Source organism: Anolis carolinensis, chromosome 4, assembly GCF_035594765.1.
Source record: "Anolis carolinensis isolate JA03-04 chromosome 4, rAnoCar3.1.pri, whole genome shotgun sequence".
In the NCBI taxonomy this organism is placed as follows: domain Eukaryota; kingdom Metazoa; phylum Chordata; class Lepidosauria; order Squamata; family Dactyloidae; genus Anolis; species Anolis carolinensis.
The window spans coordinates 77,541,924-77,564,840 of NC_085844.1; the positions used below are offsets into that span (position 1 = coordinate 77,541,924).

The 22,917-nt window shown below is 38.9% G+C and overlaps 2 protein-coding genes across 5 annotated transcripts in view; one reads left to right on the top strand and one right to left on the bottom strand.

Annotated features, from left to right (window-relative positions):
- The window catches only part of kdm1b (lysine demethylase 1B), a 33,359-nt gene extending 27,501 nt beyond the window's left edge, over window positions 1-5,858 (bottom strand). For 2 of the 3 annotated variants that reach the window (XM_062980667.1, XM_062980665.1), the window contains exons 1-2: window positions 5,642-5,813; window positions 1,343-1,436 (exon numbers count right to left, since the gene is read on the bottom strand). In XM_062980667.1, the coding sequence (XP_062836737.1) occupies window positions 1,343-1,432 (90 nt within the window). In that variant the 5' untranslated portion in view covers window positions 1,433-1,436; window positions 5,642-5,813. Of the gene's footprint in view, window positions 1-1,342; window positions 1,437-5,641 lie in introns of all 3 variants that reach the window. The other variant, XM_062980666.1, reaches the window with a different exon arrangement.
- An 11-nt stretch (window positions 5,859-5,869) lies between these two features.
- On the top strand, window positions 5,870-22,074 carry tpmt (thiopurine S-methyltransferase). Of its 2 annotated transcripts, none has more exons than XM_062980674.1 (9): window positions 5,870-6,019; window positions 9,433-9,584; window positions 10,823-10,915; window positions 12,767-12,899; window positions 15,737-15,789; window positions 16,600-16,674; window positions 20,117-20,202; window positions 21,126-21,170; window positions 21,800-22,074. In XM_062980674.1, exons 2-9 carry the CDS (start codon window positions 9,445-9,447, stop codon window positions 21,910-21,912), a joined length of 738 nt encoding a protein of 245 aa, XP_062836744.1. In that variant the 5' UTR covers window positions 5,870-6,019; window positions 9,433-9,444; the 3' UTR covers window positions 21,913-22,074. The 2 variants fall into 2 exon arrangements, with proteins under 2 accessions (XP_062836744.1, XP_062836742.1); XM_062980672.1 differs by lacking the exon at window positions 5,870-6,019 and adding an exon at window positions 7,453-7,589.
- The last annotated feature ends 843 nt before the right edge of the window (window positions 22,075-22,917 follow it).

Sequence of the window (22,917 nt, forward strand, 5' to 3'; positions counted from 1 at the left end):
TGACAATACCGAAATGAGAAATTTAAGGCTAAGACTAAAATTTCAAGCACAACGACTTAAAGATAAAACAACTTCTTGAATGTCAGAGCAATGGAACATCAGAGTATAACATCCTGCAGTTACTAGCTAGAGAGAATATGTCCTGGTGCCTTGTGAACAAGATTATTAAATGGTTCGGCCAAATATTAGTTGTACTGTCAGTTCTATTAACTTCAGTTATAATAAATCACATGCTTGCTGCTTTTCTTTTAACAGGTAGAAACAATGTTTTTGCTTCTGCCAGTTTTTGGTAATACAGTCTCAGCCTGCAATTCTGTTGCTTTTATCGTTTAGTCAATAGCAATTTTTCAGGCAGGAGTTTACAATGTAATTTGCCTTGGCATGCCTATGATTGAAAAGAGTTAATTTTTAAAAAATACAAATAAACAATTGATCTCAAATCAAATCACACAACAAACTATCTTCTGGTTGTATTGTTCTAGTTTTAAAGCAATGTAGACATTTTGCAGAATGACTTAAAATTATCACTGCTGTTTTCAGTCTAGCCATCATTTAACAGTTTTAACTGTTTTATGTGCTGTTTTATATTGGTTTGTATGGGCATCTAATTGTTTCCACTGTTGTAAGCGGCCCTGAGTCCCTTCGGGTGAGAAGGGCAGGATATAAATGTGAGAAATAAAATAAATAAATAAAATATCCATATATGGCTGCCCTCCATATATGGAAGGGTGAAGACCAGAGTTTGGAAAAGTTATTTTTGGGCCACAACTTCCAGAATCCCTTGGCTAGTAAAACTATTTTGGAAGTTGTGGTCCACAAAAATTAACTTTCCAAGCTAAATAAACACCCTGCAGTAAGGGGCCTCTCCAACCAGTGTAGGCTCCTTGTGTGGTTAAAAATAATCTGAAACAGAGGTGGAAACCCCAAAGTCTTCCAGATGTTGCCAGACTATAACTCCCATTGGCCCTAGCCAGCATAACCAGTAGTAAGAAATGCTGGGAAGTGGAGGTGTAGTCCGGCAACATCCATGGCACCACATGATTCCTAGCCCTGCTCTAAGTGGTTCGCAACCTGTGGGTCTTCAGGTGTTTTGGCCTACAACTCCTAGAAATTCCAGCCAGTTTATCAGCTGTTAGGATGCTGAAGACTAAAACATCTGGGGACCACAGGCTGAGAACCACTGCTCTAAAATTACAAAACTCCAAGGATTGGGGGATCAGGCAGAAGGAGTACAATGGAGGCGGTAGGGCCAGCAATGCACTCATACTTTCCCCGTATCACATGAGGGCCAGAACTGCTAACTGTTTTAATTTCCTTAATCATTTCAAATTATATGAAATACCTGTCTTCCCGAACTTCTCAGAGGAAGGTTATCATTAGACTGGTCCACCACCTGTGTTTTTTTCTTTGTTCGGGCTCTGTTGCTTGACATGGTGCTGCAAGGTAAAAACCAGGAGGGTGATAAGACGGCATGTTTGAACAAAGAATCATGGCAGTTAGTGCGGAATCAAAACACTAACTAACTAGTATAAAGTGAACTCAAAGCACTATAATTTCCTGGACAAGCACCTTCCAACATGAAAGGCACCTAATCCAATACCACAAATGTATCCAAAGGTTCTGCCGAGTTCCATCCAAGAATTGCCTAAAAGCCGTTGCCTATAACAAGGTGTCAAAGACAGCAACAGCACCCACTGAAAGACAAATTCTAAGGAAGAATCTCAAAGTTATTCAGAGGCAATGTCTTTGGGACTTTTCACATTATAATGTTGTGGCACTATGATTCCACTTTAACTTCCATGGCTACATCCTGTGGAATCCCAGGGTTTATAGCCTCTCCAGCATATTTATAAGAGACTCTCAAAACTACAAAAAAAATCAGAATCCCAAAGGATGGAACCAGGACTTCCTGGTGGAATTGTGGTGCCATAATTGTATCATCTGAAAGAGCTACTTCATTTTCTCAAAAAATTCAGGACCCCGTTGGATAGAACCAGGACCATTAAATTGGAATTATAATGCTGTAACTCAGTGGTTCCCAAACTTTTTCTGACCAGGGACCACATTGACCAGAGACCACTCTCCAACATTCAAAAAGGTTTACGAATCAGTTTTAGGTCAATTTTTGATTCGGTTTTGTTATTTGTGGCACCGATTCAGAAAATTACATTGGATAGAAAACAGTCAGAACATATGCCAGAACATATGTCACCTTCTGCTCTGGATTTAATAATCCAGAGCTGATGTGGTCTATCCAATGCAATTTTCTGAATCAGCACCCCAAATAACCCCAGGAATAGACCAAAAAATGAAGACACCAAGGCACCCCCACTTCCATGCACTACATGGAACAACTCTGCTCAGGGGGAGGGAGGAGGAGGAGAAGCAGCAGTCAGGAGGCTTGTTGGCATGCCTTTAATGGGTAGTCAGCTTCTCCCCTCCCATTATCCCAGTTGCCTCAGCACTATAAGAGGGTTTCTCGTTGCAACGGTGTAGTAACGGCGAGATCGCGGACCATATTTTAGTTCTTAGGGACCACTGGTAATCCAAGGACCACAGGTTGGGAACCACTGCTATAACTATATAATGTGAAACGGTCCCGGGTTCTCAAGTGATGTATCGGCTCAGGCCTGCTCTGAAGTTGCTTGTGACCCAAACAGGCCAGGGAAGGAGGAAACAGTTCATTTGGCATGTATGTTGTTGTTTATTCGTTCAGTTGCTTCCGACTCTTCGTGACCTCATGGACCAGTCCACGCCAGAGCTCCCTGTCGGCCGCCGCCGCCCCTAGTTCCTTCAAAATCAAGCCAGTCACTTCAAGGATACTATCCATCTTGCCCTTGGTCGGGTCCCTCTTCCTTTTTCCTTCCTTTTTCCCCATGTGGCATGTATATACTTCACATTTATTTCACCCTTCACGAATATGTTAAAAGCCCTCTGCTTATGGCTCAGAGGCATGCTCAGTGTGATCATTTGTGACACCAGTAGAATCATAGAGTTGGAAGACACAATAGAACAGAGCTGCTTGAAAAACACAGGAGACAAAGAAATGAAGCTTGTCCACTCCCTTGTAAATCCACGATCTGTAACAGTAACACAGCCCAAAAAAAATTTTTTTTTTCTTAGTGTCTTGGATTTGAGGCCTGCTCCTGGAGTTATTTGGGGTGTAGATTCGGACAACTGCATTGGAAAGACCCCATCGGCTCATTTCTTAGATATGGTGACTTTGAGTTTCGACAACGACTGAGGGGGGAAAACTGATGCTAATTTTGGAATATACCCAGAAACAGGGCTAACATTTGAAGTACCAAAATGTGTTCGCCAGTGTAATATAACAATAACAACAGCAACATAATAAAGTATATTTTTAAAATTATGTTGTTCAAGTCTTTCACAGCCAGAAACACTGGGTTACTGAGAACTTTCTGGGCTGTATGGCTATGTCCCAGAAGCATTCTCTCCTGACTTTTCGCCCACATCTATGGCAGGCATCCTCAGAGGTTGTGAAGTCTGTTGGAAAGTAGGCAAGCGGGGTTAATATATCTGCGAAAGGTCCAGGGTGGGAGAAAGAACTTTTGTCTGCTGGAGGAAAGTGTGAATGCTTCAATTAATCACACTGATTAGCATTGAAAAGGCTTGTAGCTTCCTGGCTGATTCCTGCCTGGGGAATCCTTTGTTGGGACGCATTAGCCGGCCCTGATTGTTTCATGTCTGGAATTCCCCTGGTTTCAAATTCTTTGTTATCCACGTCTCAAGGCTTGAGATGGGGTACATGTGAAAATACATATATGAGAATAAAATACATGCATTAAAAGGCTTTCGAATAACAATTAGCAGCACTAATTATTATTATGTATGCTGGAACTCAATTGACAGACCCATTCTTTTAGCCTCGAACATGCCCATCTGTATTTTATAAGTGTTTTTATGAATGTCTGATGTAATGTAATAACTTTTAATTGATTCACAATGTATTGTACAATTTTATATATGTGTTTTATTGTAAGCCGCCCTGAGTCCCCTATTGGGTGAGAAGGGCGGGATATAAATACAGTAGAGTCTCACTTATCCAAGCTAAACGGGCCGGCAGAAGTTTGGATAAGCGAATATCTTGGATAATAAGGAGGGATTAAGAAAAAGCCTATTAAACATCAAATTAGTTATGATTTTACAAATTAAGCACCAAAACATCGCGTTATACAGCAAATTTGACAGAAAAAGTAGTTCCATGTGCAGTAATGTTATGTTGTAATTACTGTATTTATGAATTTAGCACCAAAATATCCCGATATATTGAAAACATTGACTACAAAAATGGCTTGGATAATCCAGAGGCTTGGATAAGCGAGGCTTGGATAAGTGAGACTCTACTGTATATGAGAATTAAATAAATGCATTAAAAGGCTTTCGAGTAACAATTAGCAACACTAATTATTATTATCTATGCTGGAACTCAATTGACAGACCCAATCTTTTAGCCTCGAACATGCCCATCTGTATTTTATAAGAGTTTTTAAGAATGTCTGATGTAATGTAATAGCTTTTAATTGATTCACAATGTATTGTACAATGTTATATACAGTAGAGTCTCACTTATCCAACATTCTGGATTATCCAACGCATTTTTGTAGTCAATGTTTTCAATACATTGTGATATTTTGGTGCTAAATTTGTGATGACTACACAGCATTACTGTGTATTGAACTACTTTCCCTGTCAAATTTGTTGTACAACATGATGTTTTGGTGCTTAATTTGTAAAATCATAATGTAATTTGATGTTTAATAGGCTTTTCCTTAATCCCTCCTTATTATCCAACATATTCGCTTATCCAACATTCTACCGGCCTGTTTATGTTGGATAAGTGAGACTCTACTGTATTTATGAATTTAGCACCAAACTATCATGATACAGTAGAGTCTCCCTTATCCAACGTAAACGGGCCAGCAGAATGTTGGATAAGCGAATATGTTGGATAATAAGGAGAGATTAAGGAAAAGCCTATTAAACATCAAATTAGGTTATGATTTTACAAATTAAGCACCAAAACATCATGTTATACAACAAATTTAACAGAAAAAGTAGTTCAATATGCAGTAATGTTATGTTGTAATTACTGTATTTACGAATTTAGCACCCAAATATCACGATGTATTGAAAACATTGACTACAAAAATGCGTTGGATAATCCAGAACGTTGGATAAGCGAGTGTTGGATAAGTGAGACTCTACTGTATATTGAAAACATTGACTACAAAAATGGCTTGGATAATCCAGAGGCTTGGATAAGTGAGACTCTACTTGTAATAAATAAAAGGCAGACATAAGATTAGAACACATGAAACGGCAGACATAAGACTAAACATGTTCCATGTTGCTTTTAGAAATAGCCACACTGTCCACAAACAACAGGCAGGCACAAGCTAGCAAATGCATACAAATATATATTTTTTTAATTGCTGCACAAGTGAAAGGTCTCCTTGGTCCAACCAAGGAGACAATAATAGCACTGTTCCTCCAATGGAACAGCCATGGCTGCACCCTGTGCTCAGGCTGGGCAGCATTGGAGCTCCTGCTTCTAAAGAGCCTTCACTGCTCATTTAATCCAAGGAAGGCACCATGGTGGATTACAATAGAAGGATACCTTTGGCGCTGTGTCAGCGGAGGGAAGGTGGAATGGAGGCCGAGGCAGGCAGGCAGGGACAAGCCCCGCTGCGCCGCCCTTACCTCGCCGGGCTTCTGGAGCCTTGGCCCAATTGCCCAGCCAGCCCTCGTGGCCCTCTTTCTCTCTCCTTCCAGCCACCACCTTCTTCTCCTCTTCTGCCGCTGCCTCTCAGGCTTCCGCTGCCCTCAACGGGGAGGAGGCGCCGGCAAGAAGCACGCCCTTTCCTCTCTTTTCCTCTGCCCTCCGCTTCCTGGGCCTGCGCTCAACGGAGGAGGAGACAAAGGCAGGAGCAAAGCCCGTTCCTTGGCCGAGCCAGACGCTGGCGCCTCTCGCCCATCCAGCACGCTTCCTCTACAGGTGACCTTTATTGTTCTCACCGTGGTCTCAAATGCATCGAAAACAGGCATGGGCGAACTTCGGCCCTCCAGGTGTTTTGGACTTCAACTCCCACAATTCCTAACAGCCGCAGGCTGTTAGGAATTGTGGGAGTTGAAGTCCAAAACACCTGGAGGGCCGAAGTTCGCCCATGCCTGATCTAAAGCAAGGGGAATTGGGTCCCATGTGCAAATGTCTTTCAGAATCTCGGTTGCTGTGAGTTTTCCGATCTGTTAGCCATGCTCCAGAAGCGTTCTCTCCTGACGTTTCGCCCACATCTGTGGCAGGCATTCTCAGAGGTTGTGAGATATATTGGAAACTAGGTCAGTGAGGTTTATATGCAGTAGAGTCTCACTTATCCAACACTCGCTTATCCAACGCTTATCCAGGTTATGATTTTACAAATTAAGCACCAAAACATCATGTTATACAACAAATTTGACAGAAAAAGTAGTTCAATACGCAGTAATGCTATGTAGTAATGACTGTATTTATGAATTTAGCACCAAAATATCACGATACAGTAGAGTCTCACTTATCCAACACTCGCTTATCCAACGTTCTGGATTATCCAACGCATTTTTCTAGTCAATGTTTTCAATATACAGTAGAGTCTCACTTATCCAACATAAACGGGCCGGCAGAATGTTGGATAAGCGAATATGTTGGATAATAAGGAGAGATTAAGGAAAAGCCTATTAAACATCAAATTAGGTTATGAGTTTACAAATTAAGCACCAAAACATCATGTTATACAACAAATTTGACAGAAAACGTAGTTCAATACGCAGTAATGCTATGTAGTAATTACTGTATTTACGAATTTAGCACCAAAATATCACGATGTATTGAAAACATTGACTACAAAAATGCGTTGGATAATCCAGAACGTTGGATAAGCGAGTGTTGGATAAGTGAGACTCTACTGTATCGTGATATTTTGGTGCTAAATTCATAAATACAGTCATTACTACATAGCATTACTGCGTATTGAACTACTTTTTCTGTCAAATTTGTTGTAGAACATGATGTTTTGGTGCTTAATTTGTAAAATCATAATGTAATTTGATGTTTAATAGGCTTTTCCTTAATCCCTCCTTATTATCCAACATATTCACTTATCCAACGTTCTGCCGGCCCGTTTATGTTGGATAAGTGAGACTCTACTGTATCTGTGGAAGGTCCAGGGTGGGAGAAAGAACTCTCCTGTTGGAGAAAAATGTGACTATTGCAATTAATCACACTGATTAGCATTGAAAAGCCTTGCAGCTTCAAGGCCTGGCTGATTCATGCTTTGTTGGAAGATGTTAGCTGGCCCTGATTGTTTCCTGTCCGGAATTCCCCTGTTTTCAGAGTGGTGTTCTTTATTTATTGTCCTAATTTTAGAGTAGGAGCCTCCGGTGGCCCAGGGGATAAAAGCCTTGTGACTTGAAGTTTGGGTTGCTGACCTGAAGCTGCCAGGTTCGAATCCCCCCCGGGGAGAGCGTGGATGAGCTCCCTCTATCAGCTCCAGCTCCATGCGGGGACATGAGAAAAGCCTCCCACAAGGATGGTAAAACATCAAAACATCCGGGCATCCCCTAGGCAAGGTCCTTGCAGACGGCCAATTCTCTCACTCCAGAAGCAACTCAGATTTTGTTCATTTTCATGGTTTCTGCCTTTGTGTTGAAGTTGTCCACATGTTTGTGGATTTCAATGGCTTCTCTGTGTAGTCCAGCGTTTTCCAACCTGGGATTGGGACCCCTGAGGGGTCGTGAGGGGGTGTCAAAGGGGTCGCCAAAGACCATCAGAAAACACATACAGTAGAGTCTCACTTATCTAACATTCACTTATCCAATGTTCTGGATTATCCAACGCAGTCTGCCTCCTGCCCAGATCCACAGCTGTTTCTCTAGGCAGCAAGGACTGAATTTTTTTATGCATTTAATTTCCTACAATGTTGTCACTGCAAGTTCATTTTACGCAATTCTACCATTATTTGTAGTCAATTTGTTAGTAGCCATTAGCCAATGTTTTTGTAATCAATGTTTTCAATACATTGTGATGATTTGGTGATAAATTCGTAAATACAGTAATTACTACATAACTTTACTGTGTATTGAACTATTTTTTCTGCCCATTTCTTGTAAAACATGGTGTTTTGGTGCTTAATTTGTAAAATCATAACATAATTTGATGTTTAATAGGCTTTTCCTTAATCCTTCCTTGTTATCCAACATTTTCACTTATCCAACGTTCTGCCGGCCCATTTATGTTGGATAAGTGAGATTCTACTGTATTAATTCACAGTGCTCTTCTACACTGCCATGTAATCCAGACTATCAAAGCAGATAATCCACATTATTTCTTAATTAATTTCTCCCCTCAAAGCGGTTCCCAATATAATCAATGGCAAATATTAAATGCCTTACATGTATAAAACATCACATATCAAACAATAACAATAAATGAAAATCATTAAAATTATAAAACTAAAAAGAGAAATGACATGCACTACATAAAACATTTAGGCCTTGCATTGATCCCTGGGTTATCTACATTGCCATATAATCCAGTTCAAAGCAGATAATCTGAATATTATTTGACAGTGTAGAAGGGGCCGGTGTCGGAGTGGATTCAAACTTGGACCCCAGGATCATAGTCCAGTGCTCAAACTACTACTCCAAGCTTTAAAGATACTAGGCATAAAATTATATGCATGTATCAAACATGCATGGCTTTTGTTTTTATATGTGGGCCCCAGCTCTCAGGCCCCTTCCATACAGCTGAATAAAGTCTCACATTATCTGCTTTGAACTGGAATATATGGCTGTGTGGACTCAGATAACCCAGTTCAAAGCGGATATTGTGGGATTTCTCTTGGCTCCAGGAAATCCCATGATAGGTTCACCATAGGGTCACTAACCCAAACATATTTACCCCGACATGGTCAGGCACTGTGGTTGTGTCATGTAACTCCTCCTTCAATTTCATAATACAGTGCATTGTTCCATCCTCAGTACTGTATTTGTCTATTCAAGATCCATATTTGCACTGAGAAGTCCCATAAACATGCAGTTTACACTCTCATTCAGAGTATATGTGCACATCCATCTATCAGTACAGCCAGAGGGAACACAGTCACTTTCACTCAGAAACACATAACTTCAGAAACTCAGTATTTTCCCCAGGCTTTGCTGATAGGACCTCTATTACAGTCTGAATAGCATTTTGCTTCTTGACCCAGGACATAAAGTGAGTCTGCCTTTGGTCCTACTTAACACACAAGGAAGCGGCAGATACAAATATTGTCATAAACTTTATTGAAGGAAAGGTGTGCCAGAAACATAATGACAATATAGGAATTTTAATGGACGATTCACAAGTAGCTGTTGGATCTTTTTCTCTGTACAAAGGTTTCCTGGGCCATGGAAAATTCCCCAACTGCAGCCAGCAATGAAAAATGTGATGATGCCAAGTTACAAGCAGACCGAGTGGTACCTAAGGAAGAATGGCTCCAGAAATGGGAAATAAAAAACATCGGGTTTCATAATGAAGAAGGACATGCGTATGTATTTTTTGTGTTTCACAAAGGCATACATCCCCGACCTGGTGCCATATAGAGTTTCAGTGCAACTTCTGTCATCACTGGCCATCTTAACCAATTGCCAGGCTGCCCATGGATTATGGGAACTGCTTCCTGAAAAAAGGAATGAAAATCTCTGGGCTTTTTGTGTTAAAATTCTGAGAAATTAGAGGCTGCTTTATATATGAGAACTTTCCGGCTACAGCAAACAAAATGTCCATGTAGTCCAAGTATAATCTTACAGTAATTCAAAAGTTTAGATAAAGGTGATAATAAAAAAATAAATAAAAACTTTATTTATATTCCACCCTGTCTCCCCAAGGGGACTCCTGGCGGATTAATTATACAGTAATTAATTATACATATAGCTACGTCTTCACTGGTTTCCTAAAACCTAGGAGAGTCGGGGCTTGTCGAACAATACAATATAATACTAATAATAATACAATATAATTACATGTAATATTACTAATATTATTGCAGTATAGTGGTCTAATACAATATAGTAATATACAATGCTAATACTGTGCTATGCTAATAATATAATATATTGTATGTACATGTAATATTGATCATAATATTGTAATACAATATAATACTAATAATACTACAATATAATAATAATTATATATATTACATGTAATATTACTAATAATACTGCAGTATAGTGGTATAGCACAATATAGTAATATATGATACTAATGTTGTGCTATGCTAATACTATAATATATTGTATGTATATATAACTTGTAAGCCACTCTGAGTCCCCTTTGGGGAGAGAGGGGTGGGATATAAATGCCGTAAATAAATAATAAATAAGTAATAAGCTAGCTATTTCTGTATGGGATTTCATAAATCTAAAATAAACCCTTCTTTGCATATAACCCCCCTTCCTTTTTTCCCTCCTCTTTTCTTTTTTATGCTTCAAGAGACTAACACAGCTATATCTTTGGATATTTGAGGAATATATTCCAGAGCCTCTTTTTGTCAGGTCTCCTTCTGTAGAAGGCAAATTTGCCCCAATTCAATTACAATATGGTCCCTTATACTGCTATCAGTGATACAATCACTTTGGGGTGTGTTTGTGTGTTAAGAGCCATTCTGAAATGTCAAAGTAGTCTCAGTAATTTAAAATTAAGTACCGTATATTTTGCTTATAGAACCAGACAGTCAAACTCAGTTACCTTGTTTACCATCAGTAATGTTCTTTTCTCCTGCAGTTCTTTCAAGAAGTATCTGGATCTCCTTCTGAATGGCAGGAATGGACAGAAAATATTTTTTCCACTTTGTGGCAAAACCATTGAAATGAAATGGTAAGTATGTGTTTGATTGAAATGGGGGGAATGAAGAAGCGCAGCTCTTTCCTCTATTTTGACATTTTACAGCTCTGTAGGTGGGAGATGCAAAAGACATGGAAAAAGAAAAGATTGTGCAATATTGTTGATTTGCCCAGATGTACTTTGTATTGCAAATATTCCTGTGAAATATTAATCTGACTTACAAGACACAACTTTGCTCTGATTTTCTGAAACGTAACCTTGATCAATCATGTATGGCAGAATCCTTCTCGGTTCAAAAGATGAAGCTAGCCTTACTAAACCTGATATGTTAGACTACAAGGCCTCTCATCCCTGACCATGGGCCCTTCTGGCTGTGGCTTATGTGACTTGTAGTCCAAAACATCCACATAACACCTGGTTTGGGAAGACACAGTATTTCAGTTTGAAATACAGACAATCCACAGAGGTAGTTTAATGTGCATTCTTCACTACATTGAATAGGAGATGTGTAAAAATTGTAATATTTGGCCAGAGCAGAAATAAGGAAATACCAAAGTAAAATGTGGGGATGCCTAGTGTTCAAAATAATTAACATACCCAAAAATTGCAAGTATGAGTATTGATAAGTATTGTAGTTCATGACCACTCAATTCATACAGATGCAAATAGGTTTTGAGATATTTGACGCAGTGTTCACCATCAAATTCGCAACATGGTGCATCTTCTAATGGCCCGTTTGTTTGTTAGAAGTCACAGAAATGAGTACAGCTTGGTTTGCATCTTGCTTCATGATGGAAAAATATTAAAAATTTAGCGGAAAAATCCATAATCTTGGGATTAAAGTAAAAATTGAGAGCTGGCATAGTGATGAGCCTTTGATTACAACTCTGAAGATCTGGGTTCAAATTTCTGCTCAACCATGAAAACCCACTGGGGCGCATCTGCACTGTAGAATTAATACATTTTGACATCACTTTAACTGCCATGACTCAATGCTATGGTTGAGTGACATGTAATCATGGGAGTTGTAGCTTGGCAAGGCACTGTTTGTCAAAGAAGCTTCAAGACTTTGTAAAACAACAACTCCGATGATTCAGTAGTACTGAACTATGGAAATCAAACTGGTATAAAACTGCATTATATCTACAGTGTAGATGCATCCTGGGTGATCTTGGGCAAGTCATCCTCTGTCAGCCTCAGAGAAAAGTAAAGTCAACCCCCTTTTGAACAAATCTTGTCAATAAAACTCTAGGATAGGTTTTCACCATAAATCAGAAATTATTGAAGCCACACAACAACAAATTTATGCCTTAGCACATGTCAAAACTCTCTAATGTTTAGCCTGATTTAGTCTCAGGAATGGCTTTTAAAAGCAATCATCTCGCCAAATTTCATTTTTAAAGAATGCCTTGAATCCTTGGACATATGGAACCTTATTCCCACTGAAATTATCCCAGAAAAATCCCTGTGTTTGAAATTCTCAATATCCGCAGTGTCTTCTCCCAATTGTAGACATATGCAATAATGCTTTCACGTTCCTGATTTTCTGGAGGCCAGCTACACATGATCAGCAAATGCATTAAGGAAAAGGTGTGACTTGTACTTTGAATGCCATGGATAAAAATCACAAGAAAATCAATTATCCCTGAATAACTTTGATCAGGAAAAACTTAGGCATCTCTTCATGTCCCTCCTATTTTTTGACTTGAGATTCTTTGCTCCCAAAAGTATTTATGAGTTCTCTTGCACACTTTGCCAATTCTCAGACCCAGAGAATTGAGGCTGGCCCTGACCTATGTGGATTTTGATTCTTTTAAAAAAGGTTTTTGGAAGACATTGTGAAAAGGCATAAGTAACTGGGTCTATCTTTTGTTGTTCCATTAGGTTATCTGACCTCGGTCACCATGTCATTGGGGTGGAAATTAGTGAAAGTGCACTGAAGGAGTTCTTTGCTGAACAAAACCTTTCCTTTACAGAAGAAACAGTGGCAGAAATCCCGGGTGGTAAATTATTTAAGGTTTGTATTGGATCCTTCATATATATATTTTTGAAAAAAAAAATGTGTATATGTAACTAGACTCATTTACCATTGACCTGATAACAATGTCACTCTGGCTCGTGCAAGCCATATTTGCAAATCAACAGACAGACTCAATTCCTCTGTAGTGAAATTGTATTGAAATTGTAATTATTTTAGCAGTAGTAATGGTAACCATTGTGTGGTTTTAGTAGAAAAGGTCACAAAGAAGTATTTTGAGGGTCCTCATACAAGTCACAGGCCAAGTGTTGCATAAACTCTGATTCCGCTAAAACCTGAAGACTGAAACCATAGTTTTGAATAAATATGTAAATCATGGTTACAAGGAAACTTAGGGATTTTTTCATGTCAGGAGTGACTTCTGGTGTGAGAGAATTGGCCGTATGCAAAGATGTTGGCCAGGGGATGCCCGGATGTTTTGCTATTTTTACCATCCTTGTTGGAGGCTTCTCATGTCCCCACATGGGAAGTATTTCGGTAGTAGTGACCTTTTTGTTGGTGGCAGTGGTGTACTTCTAATGGGACAGTGTAGTTAATAGTAAGTAATATAGTATAGTACAAAAATAAAAGTAAAGGGAGTCATTGCGTTGCTGAGGCAAAGAAGCATTAGTGCTAGTTCCTGGTTTAAAAAACAATCACTTTGGGATGGTTTTCGAAGACTCAATGCAACCTTCGAACCAGTCAAGCTATATGGATACACAGTCCCTAGCTTGCTTTTTTATTTTACATTTCCTAATGCACTTTTTGCAGCAAAATAGTCAAGTGACAGGATTGTGCTGAAGATATTACTATTTTGAGACCACTTTGCTTTAGCCTTTATTCCTGTGTTCTGCTTCTGCTTGCCTTTAGATATGAAAAACCTGTGGACTGATTAAAAAGTGATAAATCTGCTATACATTTCTCTGTAGGAGCTTTCCTGCAAATTTTGTAAAGTGTCAGTGTATAATAATAATTTATTTGTTTGACCAGTCATATGACCATTTCAGAGTGCAACACAAATAAAAACAAGGCAAAAAGGATGGGAGGACAGCAGCTGACATTATGTTTGCCGTCGAAATCTTATTTTCTTGATTCTTCTTTCAGGAAATGTGCTCTTTTCTTGATAGCTTTCAGGATAAAAAGGCTTACTCTGATTATGGTGGATCTTTCTTGTTCTTGTAAAAGGAATGTCAAAAGATCATTTCTGTTGGGGGACCTAAAATTAGATAGTAATGGATGTAAATACAGTAGAGTCTCACTTATCCAACATTCACTTATCCAACTTTCTGGATTATCCAACACATTTTTGTAGTTAATGTTTTCAATACATCATGATATTTTGGTGCTAAATTTGTAAATACAAGTAATTACTACGTAGCATTACTGCGTATTGAACTACTTTTTCTGTCAAACTTGTTGTAAACATGATGTTTTGGTGCTTAATTTGTAAAATCATAACCTAATTTGATGTTTAATAGGCTTTTCCTTAATCTCTCCTTATTATCCAACATATTCGCTTATCCAACGTTCTGCTGGCCCGTTTACGTTGGATAAGCGAGACTCTACTGTATATGTGTCAAAGTTCAGCATATGTTGGGCAGTCAGTCAAAAAATGTTCGATATCTTCCACTATTTGTTCTCCCAAGACACAAAATCTCTCATTTCTTGGGATGTTACAGTAGCGACCAGTTTGCATCATAATACCGAATTGTTCAAACCTGGCCCTGGTATATATTCTTCTTAAGGGTAACGGAACTGGAATAGTCAGATAGTGTTCTAAATGAATATTCATTTTGTAGGAAGCGAAAAACTTTATGGCAGAAGACCTACCTATACTTGCTAGATCCAACTGAACATAGATATAATGAGTGCGTTGCATGAGCACTTGTTTTGCCCTAGGTCCTAGATCATTCAGAAATTGTAAAGGAAGGCCAATTTTAGCCATCTCATTGTTTAAGGCCCCTACCCATGATGACTTGTGGGCACACTGGTCTTGATCCTCTAAACATAGGTGAGGAAGTCTACTGGAATTCATCTGATTTACCTTTGACAAGTAATTGAATTGTCTCATAGAATAGTGGTTCTCAACCTGTGGGTCCCCAGGTGTTTTGGCCTACAACTCCCAGAAATTCCATCCAGTTTACCAGTTGTTCGGATTTCTGGGAGTTGAAGGCCAAAACATTTGGTGACCCACAAGGTGAGAACCACTACTATAGAAGAAACAGCCAAGAATCCTGCAGCCCTTTGTTTGATCTATTATAACACAAGCCATGAGCTTTCTTGGACCAGAATATCCACTTTATTGGATGCATAAAATATTTTGCTGGGTGCCTACATTTCCAAAATTTGTAATATACATACACATAGATACACATACATCAGTAGATATGCATACACGCACCATGGTTGTAGTAAAAAAAAAAATGTAATGTAGCAATGATCTCAGAATGGAATTTGGTGTCCAAGATATACTACCAATAATAATGCTAAAAGTATAGACTCTAGAATAATTTTGTGGCCGTTCTCAAGAAGTCAAGAAGTGACCTCATACTCATAATTGATGGAAATCCCAAATAGTAGAAGTAAACTTCTTGAAAAATATTAATTCAGCAGTTTTGCATTAAGTTCTTGCATTGAAGTTCCTGTGAGCTTAGGGGACTATTATGGAGTTTGTGTGTTTAAGGCCAAACAGAAAATATCTTCCAAGTTGGGATGTATGTCTGGGTTTCAAATGCTGAAATAAAATTTAATGCTTTGATATAATGCTTGTTGAAAACTTACTAATCAGACTTTCTACTTTAGTGTTTTTTAAAGTCTCTTTTCTTTTTTAATTACAGAGCACAACAGGAAATATTTCTTTGTACTGTTGCAGTATATATGATTTGACCAGGTAAGAATAAAATGCTTTTTATTTTCCCCATCTACTATAATGCTTATGATGATGTGAATGTCAAAATGTAGCTAATCCCATAAGTCCTTTAAACCTCATACATTTCACTAAAACTGCTCTTGAATAAGTGCTTTCAGTTTTGTGAGTTAAGCCTTGCAATTCCTCATCCTGAGGTACAAACAAAAAACTAGTAGTTTTGCAAAAATCCAAAAGAGTTAGGTTGATAAAGAACCAACATATAAAATGTTGGCTTTTTAGTATTGTGTATCATTTCCCTAATACTATAATTACTAGTTTAATTATGTAGAAATGCTAATGCTGAAATTAAATTGGTCCCCTTGGTTTGAAAAATATAATTCAGCTGCCTCTTTTAATTAGCAAATGTCCAACTTCATTCAGAACTTAATTGATTTTAATTTATTAGTTCCTATTATTTTGTTCATTAGTGAGTTGTGCATTGAGGACAACTTGACATGTTTCACAATGTTTCGGGTCCTAGGCTTTAAATAATATATAATGTTTATATAAAGTATGCTATATTTTTCATACCATGAATTTGAATTTAACACAAGAGCCATAGCCTTGCAGCGTAAGAAAAGCTTGTGCTACATTCATCGTAACCCAGTAAATGTATTTTGTTCTAATCTGGACAATATTCCTGATGTTTCATTTTCATGGTCTTCCTCATGCAGATTCAGAGTGATCTCAGAAATACTCTTTACGACCTACTCTTCTTCTTTGCAGTATCTGTTTTTTCTATTGCACAGTTGTAAAATTTCTGATATGCAACTTTATCTTCCCTCCTTTTAGCACAATTACTGGCAAATTTGATGGGATTTGGGACAGGGGCTCTCTAGTAGCTGTTAACCCTTCTGAAAGAGAAAGGTCAGTACATGTTAGGATGTTTTATGTTACTATTAAACCTGTTCTGTTATGCCATCACAACAATGCTTTGGTTCCACTTTTGACACTTGCTGTGTAGCACCACTTACAGGAAAGGGTTCAACAGCTTATCAGTCCAGCTGGATCAAATGTTTAGGGAAGCCTAGAAGGATTTTAGTGACCTTGTATAATGGATTCTCACACTAAGCAACTTTCTGGTCAGTATTGTTCATCTACAGCAGGCATAGATCTGTTGTCCTGTGAGATAGAGAGTTTTGTCACATCCAGGAGCCAATCCCACCCCCGTCCCAGGGGCCAGCTTTAGACCCATCAAAAATGCCCAAAATGTTGTTTTTCAAAACCAAAAATGAAAGGTAGGCCATTTCTGATTGAGGAGAGCAAATTAAGAGCTTATCCCACATACACACAAAAATAAGGTCCCGGGCCTTCTTTTATTTCTCCATATGTTCAAAAATAGCGTTAGCTAAGGATAACGTGTCTCTTCTGAATGAATGCCTGGAGGAGATAATAGGCTGGATGAAGAAAAACACATTGAAACTGAATCCAGATAAAACAGAGGTACTTGCCATTAAGGGTCCTATCCTGGGGATGGAGGTGTGTCAATCAATTCTAGATGGGATTACACACCTCCTGGAAGACTATTTGAAGCTTGGGAATTGTCCCAGGCCTGTTTCTTCTAATGTCAGCCTAGGTAGATGGGACAGTCAGGAGTGCTTACTATCAGCTGCATCCCTTCCTAAATTTGGAGGACCTAAAGATGGTAGTGCATGTGCTGGGAAGCTCAAGGTTAGACTTCTGCAATGCTTTTTACATTGGGCTATAAAATAATAATAATAATAACAATAATAATAATGATGATGATGATGATGATGATGATGTTCGACAGTAGCATTGAAGAAGGAAAAAATAATTGAAAGTGAAGGCATAAATATGCCTAATGGCCAAACAATAAAGTGTCACCAACCAGAGGCCTATAAATTTCTGGGCATATTACAGCTGGACAACATCAAGCATGAACATGTGAAAACTGTGGTCAGTAAAGAATACACACAAAGGGTCAATGGGGGCAACACCATCAAGGCCATAAACACCTGGGCCATACCTGTCATAAGATATACTGCTGGCATCATAAACTGGACACAGGTGGAACTGGACAATTTGGATAGAAAAACAAGAAAACTCATGACCATTCATCATTCACTGCACCCCCACAGTGATGTTGACCGGCTATATCTGCCTAGAAGATCAGGGGGCAGAGGACTCTTACAAGTAAAACAAGCAGTCAAAGAAGAACATGCCCTGGCAGAATATGTAAAGCAAAGTGAAGAACCTGCTTTGATTGAAGTAAAAAATCAGAAACTCCTCAAAGCACAGCAGACAAAGAATCAGTACAAGAAAACCGCACTACAAACTAGAGCTGACAGCTGGCACAACAAAACATTGCATGGAAAGTTCCTTGACAAAATTGAAGGAAAAGCTGATAAGGAGAAGACCTGGCTATGGCTCACAAATGGGACCCTGAAGAAGGAGACAGAAGGCCTGATCCTTGCAGCCCAGGAGCAAGCCATCAGAACAAATGCAATTAAGGCCAAGATTGAAAAATCAAATGCAGACTGTGCAAGGAAGCTGACGAAACCATTGATCATATCCTCAGCTGCTGTAAGAAAATCACACAGACAGACTACAAACAGAGGCACAACTACGTGGCCCAAATGATTCATTGGAACTTATGGCTCAAGTACCACCTCCCTGCAGTAAAGAACTGGTGGGATCACAAACCTGCAAAAGTATTGGAGAATGAGCACGCAAAGATACTGTGGGACTTCTGAATCCAGACTGACAAAGTTCTGGAACACAACACACCAGACATCACAGTTGTGGAAAAGAAAAAGGTTTGGATCATTGATGTTGCTATCCCAGGTGACAGTCGCATTGACGAAAAACAACAGGAAAAACTCAGCCGCTATCAGGACCTCAAGATTGAACTTCAAAGACTGGCAGAAACCAGTACAGGTGGTCCCGGTGGTGATCGGCACATTGGGTGCCGTGCCAAAAGATCTCAGCCGGCATTTGGAAACAATAGACATTGACAAAATTACGATCTGCCAACTGCAAAAGGCCACCCTACTGGGATCTGCACGCATCATCTGAAAATACATCACAGAGTCCTAGACACTTGGGAAGTGTTCGACGTGTGATTTTGTGATACGAAATCCAGCATATCTATCTTGTTTGCTGTGTCATAATAAAATAACAACAACAACAACAACTTTATTTTGTATCCCGCCCCATCTCCCCGAAGGGACTCAGAGCGGCTCACATGGGGGACTAAGCCCAACAATATACAAAAATATAACAGTATAAAATACAATACAATCACAACAAGTTAATACATAATTGGTATCTGTGTACCAAGTTCAGAAACTCCAGCTGCTTCAAAATGTTGCAGCCAGATTGGTTACAGAGACATCCAGGATTAAGCATATTACACCCATACTAAAATCACTCCACTGGCTGCCGGTTAGTTTCTGGGCAAAGTACACTGACATATATTCCAGTTCAAAGCAGATAGTGTGGGATTTTATTCAGCTGTGTGGAAGGGGCCTCAGAAATGACTTCAAGACACATAACAATAAAAACATAATTATCAACCACTATCATCATCGCATACTGTGCCACTGACCTCTAGCCCAGTGGTTCTCAACCTGGGGTCCCCAGATGTTTTGGCCTTCAGCTCCCAGAAATCCTAACAGCTGGTAAACTGGCTGGGATTTCTGGGAGCTGTAGGCCAAAACACCTGGAAACTCATAGGTTGAGAATCACTTCTCTAGCCTCTAAAAGTGATTGTTGGGCCCCACAGTCGATTGCTGGGAGCAAGGGTCTGACTCCAGAGTCCTTGAAAGTTATGTAGAGAGGATGTCTAGAGTTCCCCTGTGATCTGAAACAAGACCTTTATGCTTTGAACCATTCTGGACTGGCATACAATAGTTTAGAACCTAAGCCAGAAATGTCCCTTTCTTCCCTCAGTGCCCCACAGAGACTCACTAATTATCATGAAACACAATGAATGGAATCTGCATTACAGCAGCACTGTGCATTTCAAAGGGAAACATCCCAGTGCATTGTTTGTCTCGGGTCAGACAATATTGGCCTCCTGCTTTGCTGCTCATCAGAGTATTTTGTAGCAGTGCCTGGGCACATAGTGGGAACAAATGTTTCAGGGACATGCAGAGAACTCTCTGAAATATCTGGAAGGAACAATGCATTGAAACATGGGACGAGTAGTATATCCCCCCACAAACACACAAAAGGAGGTCTGAGTTGTTCCACGGAAACCCAATCGTTTGAGGCAAAGATTTGATTCAGTTGTACATTGTCATGCTTTATTTATATACACCAATTACTGTTTTGTTTTTCTTCTTAGGTATGCCCAGTTAATCTTATCTCTGATGAACAAGAAGTGTTGTTGTCTTCTAGTTACTTGTGAATATGATCCAAGAAAACATAAAGGTAAAGATAGTCTGGATGAAAGCATAGCTATATATTTTGTAGCTATAACACTGTGGCATAGTATTGTATTGGATTTCCCATCAAGAGGTGACCTTTTACAACTAGAGATGAGCAAGAAACTGGGTTAAGGGATAAGTCCAGAAGGGATTAAAGGGCAGAAGGATAAACCATGTCCGAGTTCAAAAATATATGTTGACCTGTGATCCAAGCATATTTTCTGTTTTCTGCTGTTTTATTGTGTATTTTCAGTTGTGTGCCTCCCCCTGCCCCTTTAAGCCTAAAACTTGGCTCCCAAAATAGTTAATAAAAATTTGGGGAGCGAGGTGAGCTTCTGCTGTGGGCCCCAGCTTCTGCCAACCTAGTAGTTTGAAAACATGCCAATGTGAGTACATCAATAGATACTGCTCTGACAGGAAGGTAATGGCTCTCTATGCAATCATGCCGGCCACATGATCTTGGAGGTGTCTACGGACAACGCTGGCTCCTTGGCTTAGAAATGGAGATGAGCACCAACCCCCAAAATAGGACACGACTAGACTTAATGTCAAGGGGAAATCTTTACTTTACTTCATGGATCTGCAAAAAAGGGAGAATTCTATTATTCAGTAGAAAACATAATCATGGAAATCCATCTTAGTTACTTAAATGTTTAGTTCAGACCTAAAATTGGGGTTAAGTTTAGGTACCAAGAACAAAATCTCATGTAAGGTTTTCCTTACCATTAACCTCTTAAAAAACACACACACACACTACCCCATAGTTTTGAGAGTGTGGACAACTCACAATCAAACTACATTAAAATTAATTTGGTTGGGTCATTGCACTCACTTAGAAAAGCAACTATATTGTGATTCTCAGTCAATTTAGTGATGTACCTAGTTTGGGATTTCACCTTTTCCTTATGTTTTTCCTTTCTTTTTCAGGTCCACCATTCTATGTTCCTGATTCTGAAGTGAAAAGTTTATATGGTGAGTCAGCTAAAAACCCTAGAACGTTTAATGTTGATCAGAGTGCATTTAACAGACCAAATGCATATTCATGGTAACAGGAACAAACTTGACACGTCCTCCACTGAAAGCAGACAGCGCTATATTTACTTTGTAAGCAGGATTTAGAAGCACGTGCTGTCTGAAAATAGAAACGAGAAATGTATCAAACTTCTCATTACTTCCCTAAAAAGTAAAACAGCTGATTGTTTTGTACTAAAGACAAGAAACCTGACTCCACATCTCTAGCAAACAGATCCTGTCACCTTGCGGTAGAAAGATATTTTCAGTGCTGAATCCCCATAATTTAATCTAGAGCTCTGGATCCATTCTTATTCTCTCCAAAGCTTCTAAACTTCTCACCAATTCCATAAATCAGCCATCCTATATGCTATATGATATGGATACTAAATATTTATGGTTGTAATTATTGCCGATGTATATCTGCACATACATTAGGCAATTTATTCCTGCAATACATAGTCAGGATTACTTATTTGATAGCATATATGAGCAAATGTTATTTTCTTATTTTAATCAATGAGTCATAGAATACAGATGGCAAATGCAAAAAAGCACCTTTCATCTTTTTTTTTAATTTTCTTTTTCAGGCAAATACTGTGATATTAGGTTTCTTGAAAAAATTGACAGTTTATCCAATCGACCAAAGAAGTGGGGTTTAGATTATTTCTTTGAGGTATTGCATGTGCTCACTTTAAAATAGTCAAGATAATATCAAAATTGCTAAAGAATCTCAGGGAATGACAGCTTGATTGCAGAACTGAATGACTTTAGCCTTCAGTAAAACACGATTTGATTTGAATATTGTGTGTGTTTTAAATGGTATTTTTGTCACTTTAAATAAAAATTATTCTGAGTCTTCTTAGGTTTGCCTCTCAATGAGTGTGTATGTGTGTATGTTTGAGGGAGGATCTTTGTAGATTACATTTCACCAGCACTGTGAAAGATATTTTCCCCTATTTTCAGTTAAAATGTTTCTGTATCTCTTGGGTCATGTGGTCATTAGACTGAAGAAGGATTCATAAGGCATGATCAAAATTATAGTCCCTTTATTAATAAAACCACACACAAGTTGAGAAAACAATTAATCCATATCCATACAAAATACTAAGCCCACCTGGTTTTGGCTACAAACATCTTTCTAAAATAAAAATATGGCTCTAACCATTCTAAAAATAAGTTTCCGAATACTTCCTGTGAAATATATGTTTCCAAAGACCTCCAGTCCACAATGCTGGGGCACTTCTGAAAAGCTCTTTCCCAAGTACAAGTAGTCCCCAAATTACAAACATCCAACTTGCATAGGACTCATTGTTTAGAACGGAGGTGAGACAACAAGAAGTGAGAAATATACCCTTTGGAAGGGAAATTCACTCCTAAAGAAGTCTTCATGGGGAAAATGTGTCTCCATTAAAGCTTTATCACTTATTCTTGCTTCCACAACAAGCCGGGCTTTAGCATAGCAGGTTAACCACCAGCTGCAATAAATCTTCCCAGTCAAAAGGTTGGCAGTTTGAAGCACTGGTTGGGGTGAGCGCTCGACCTTCAGCCCAGCTCATTGTCTACCTAGCAGATGGAAAAAAGCTGTGAGTAGATAAATAGGTACCGCTTTAGCAGGGAGGTATTTTAATGGCACCATAAGGAAATACCAGAATAATGCCAGATAAAAAAGGAGGAAGTCTGTAAACAGGGCTCTTTGACATGAAGG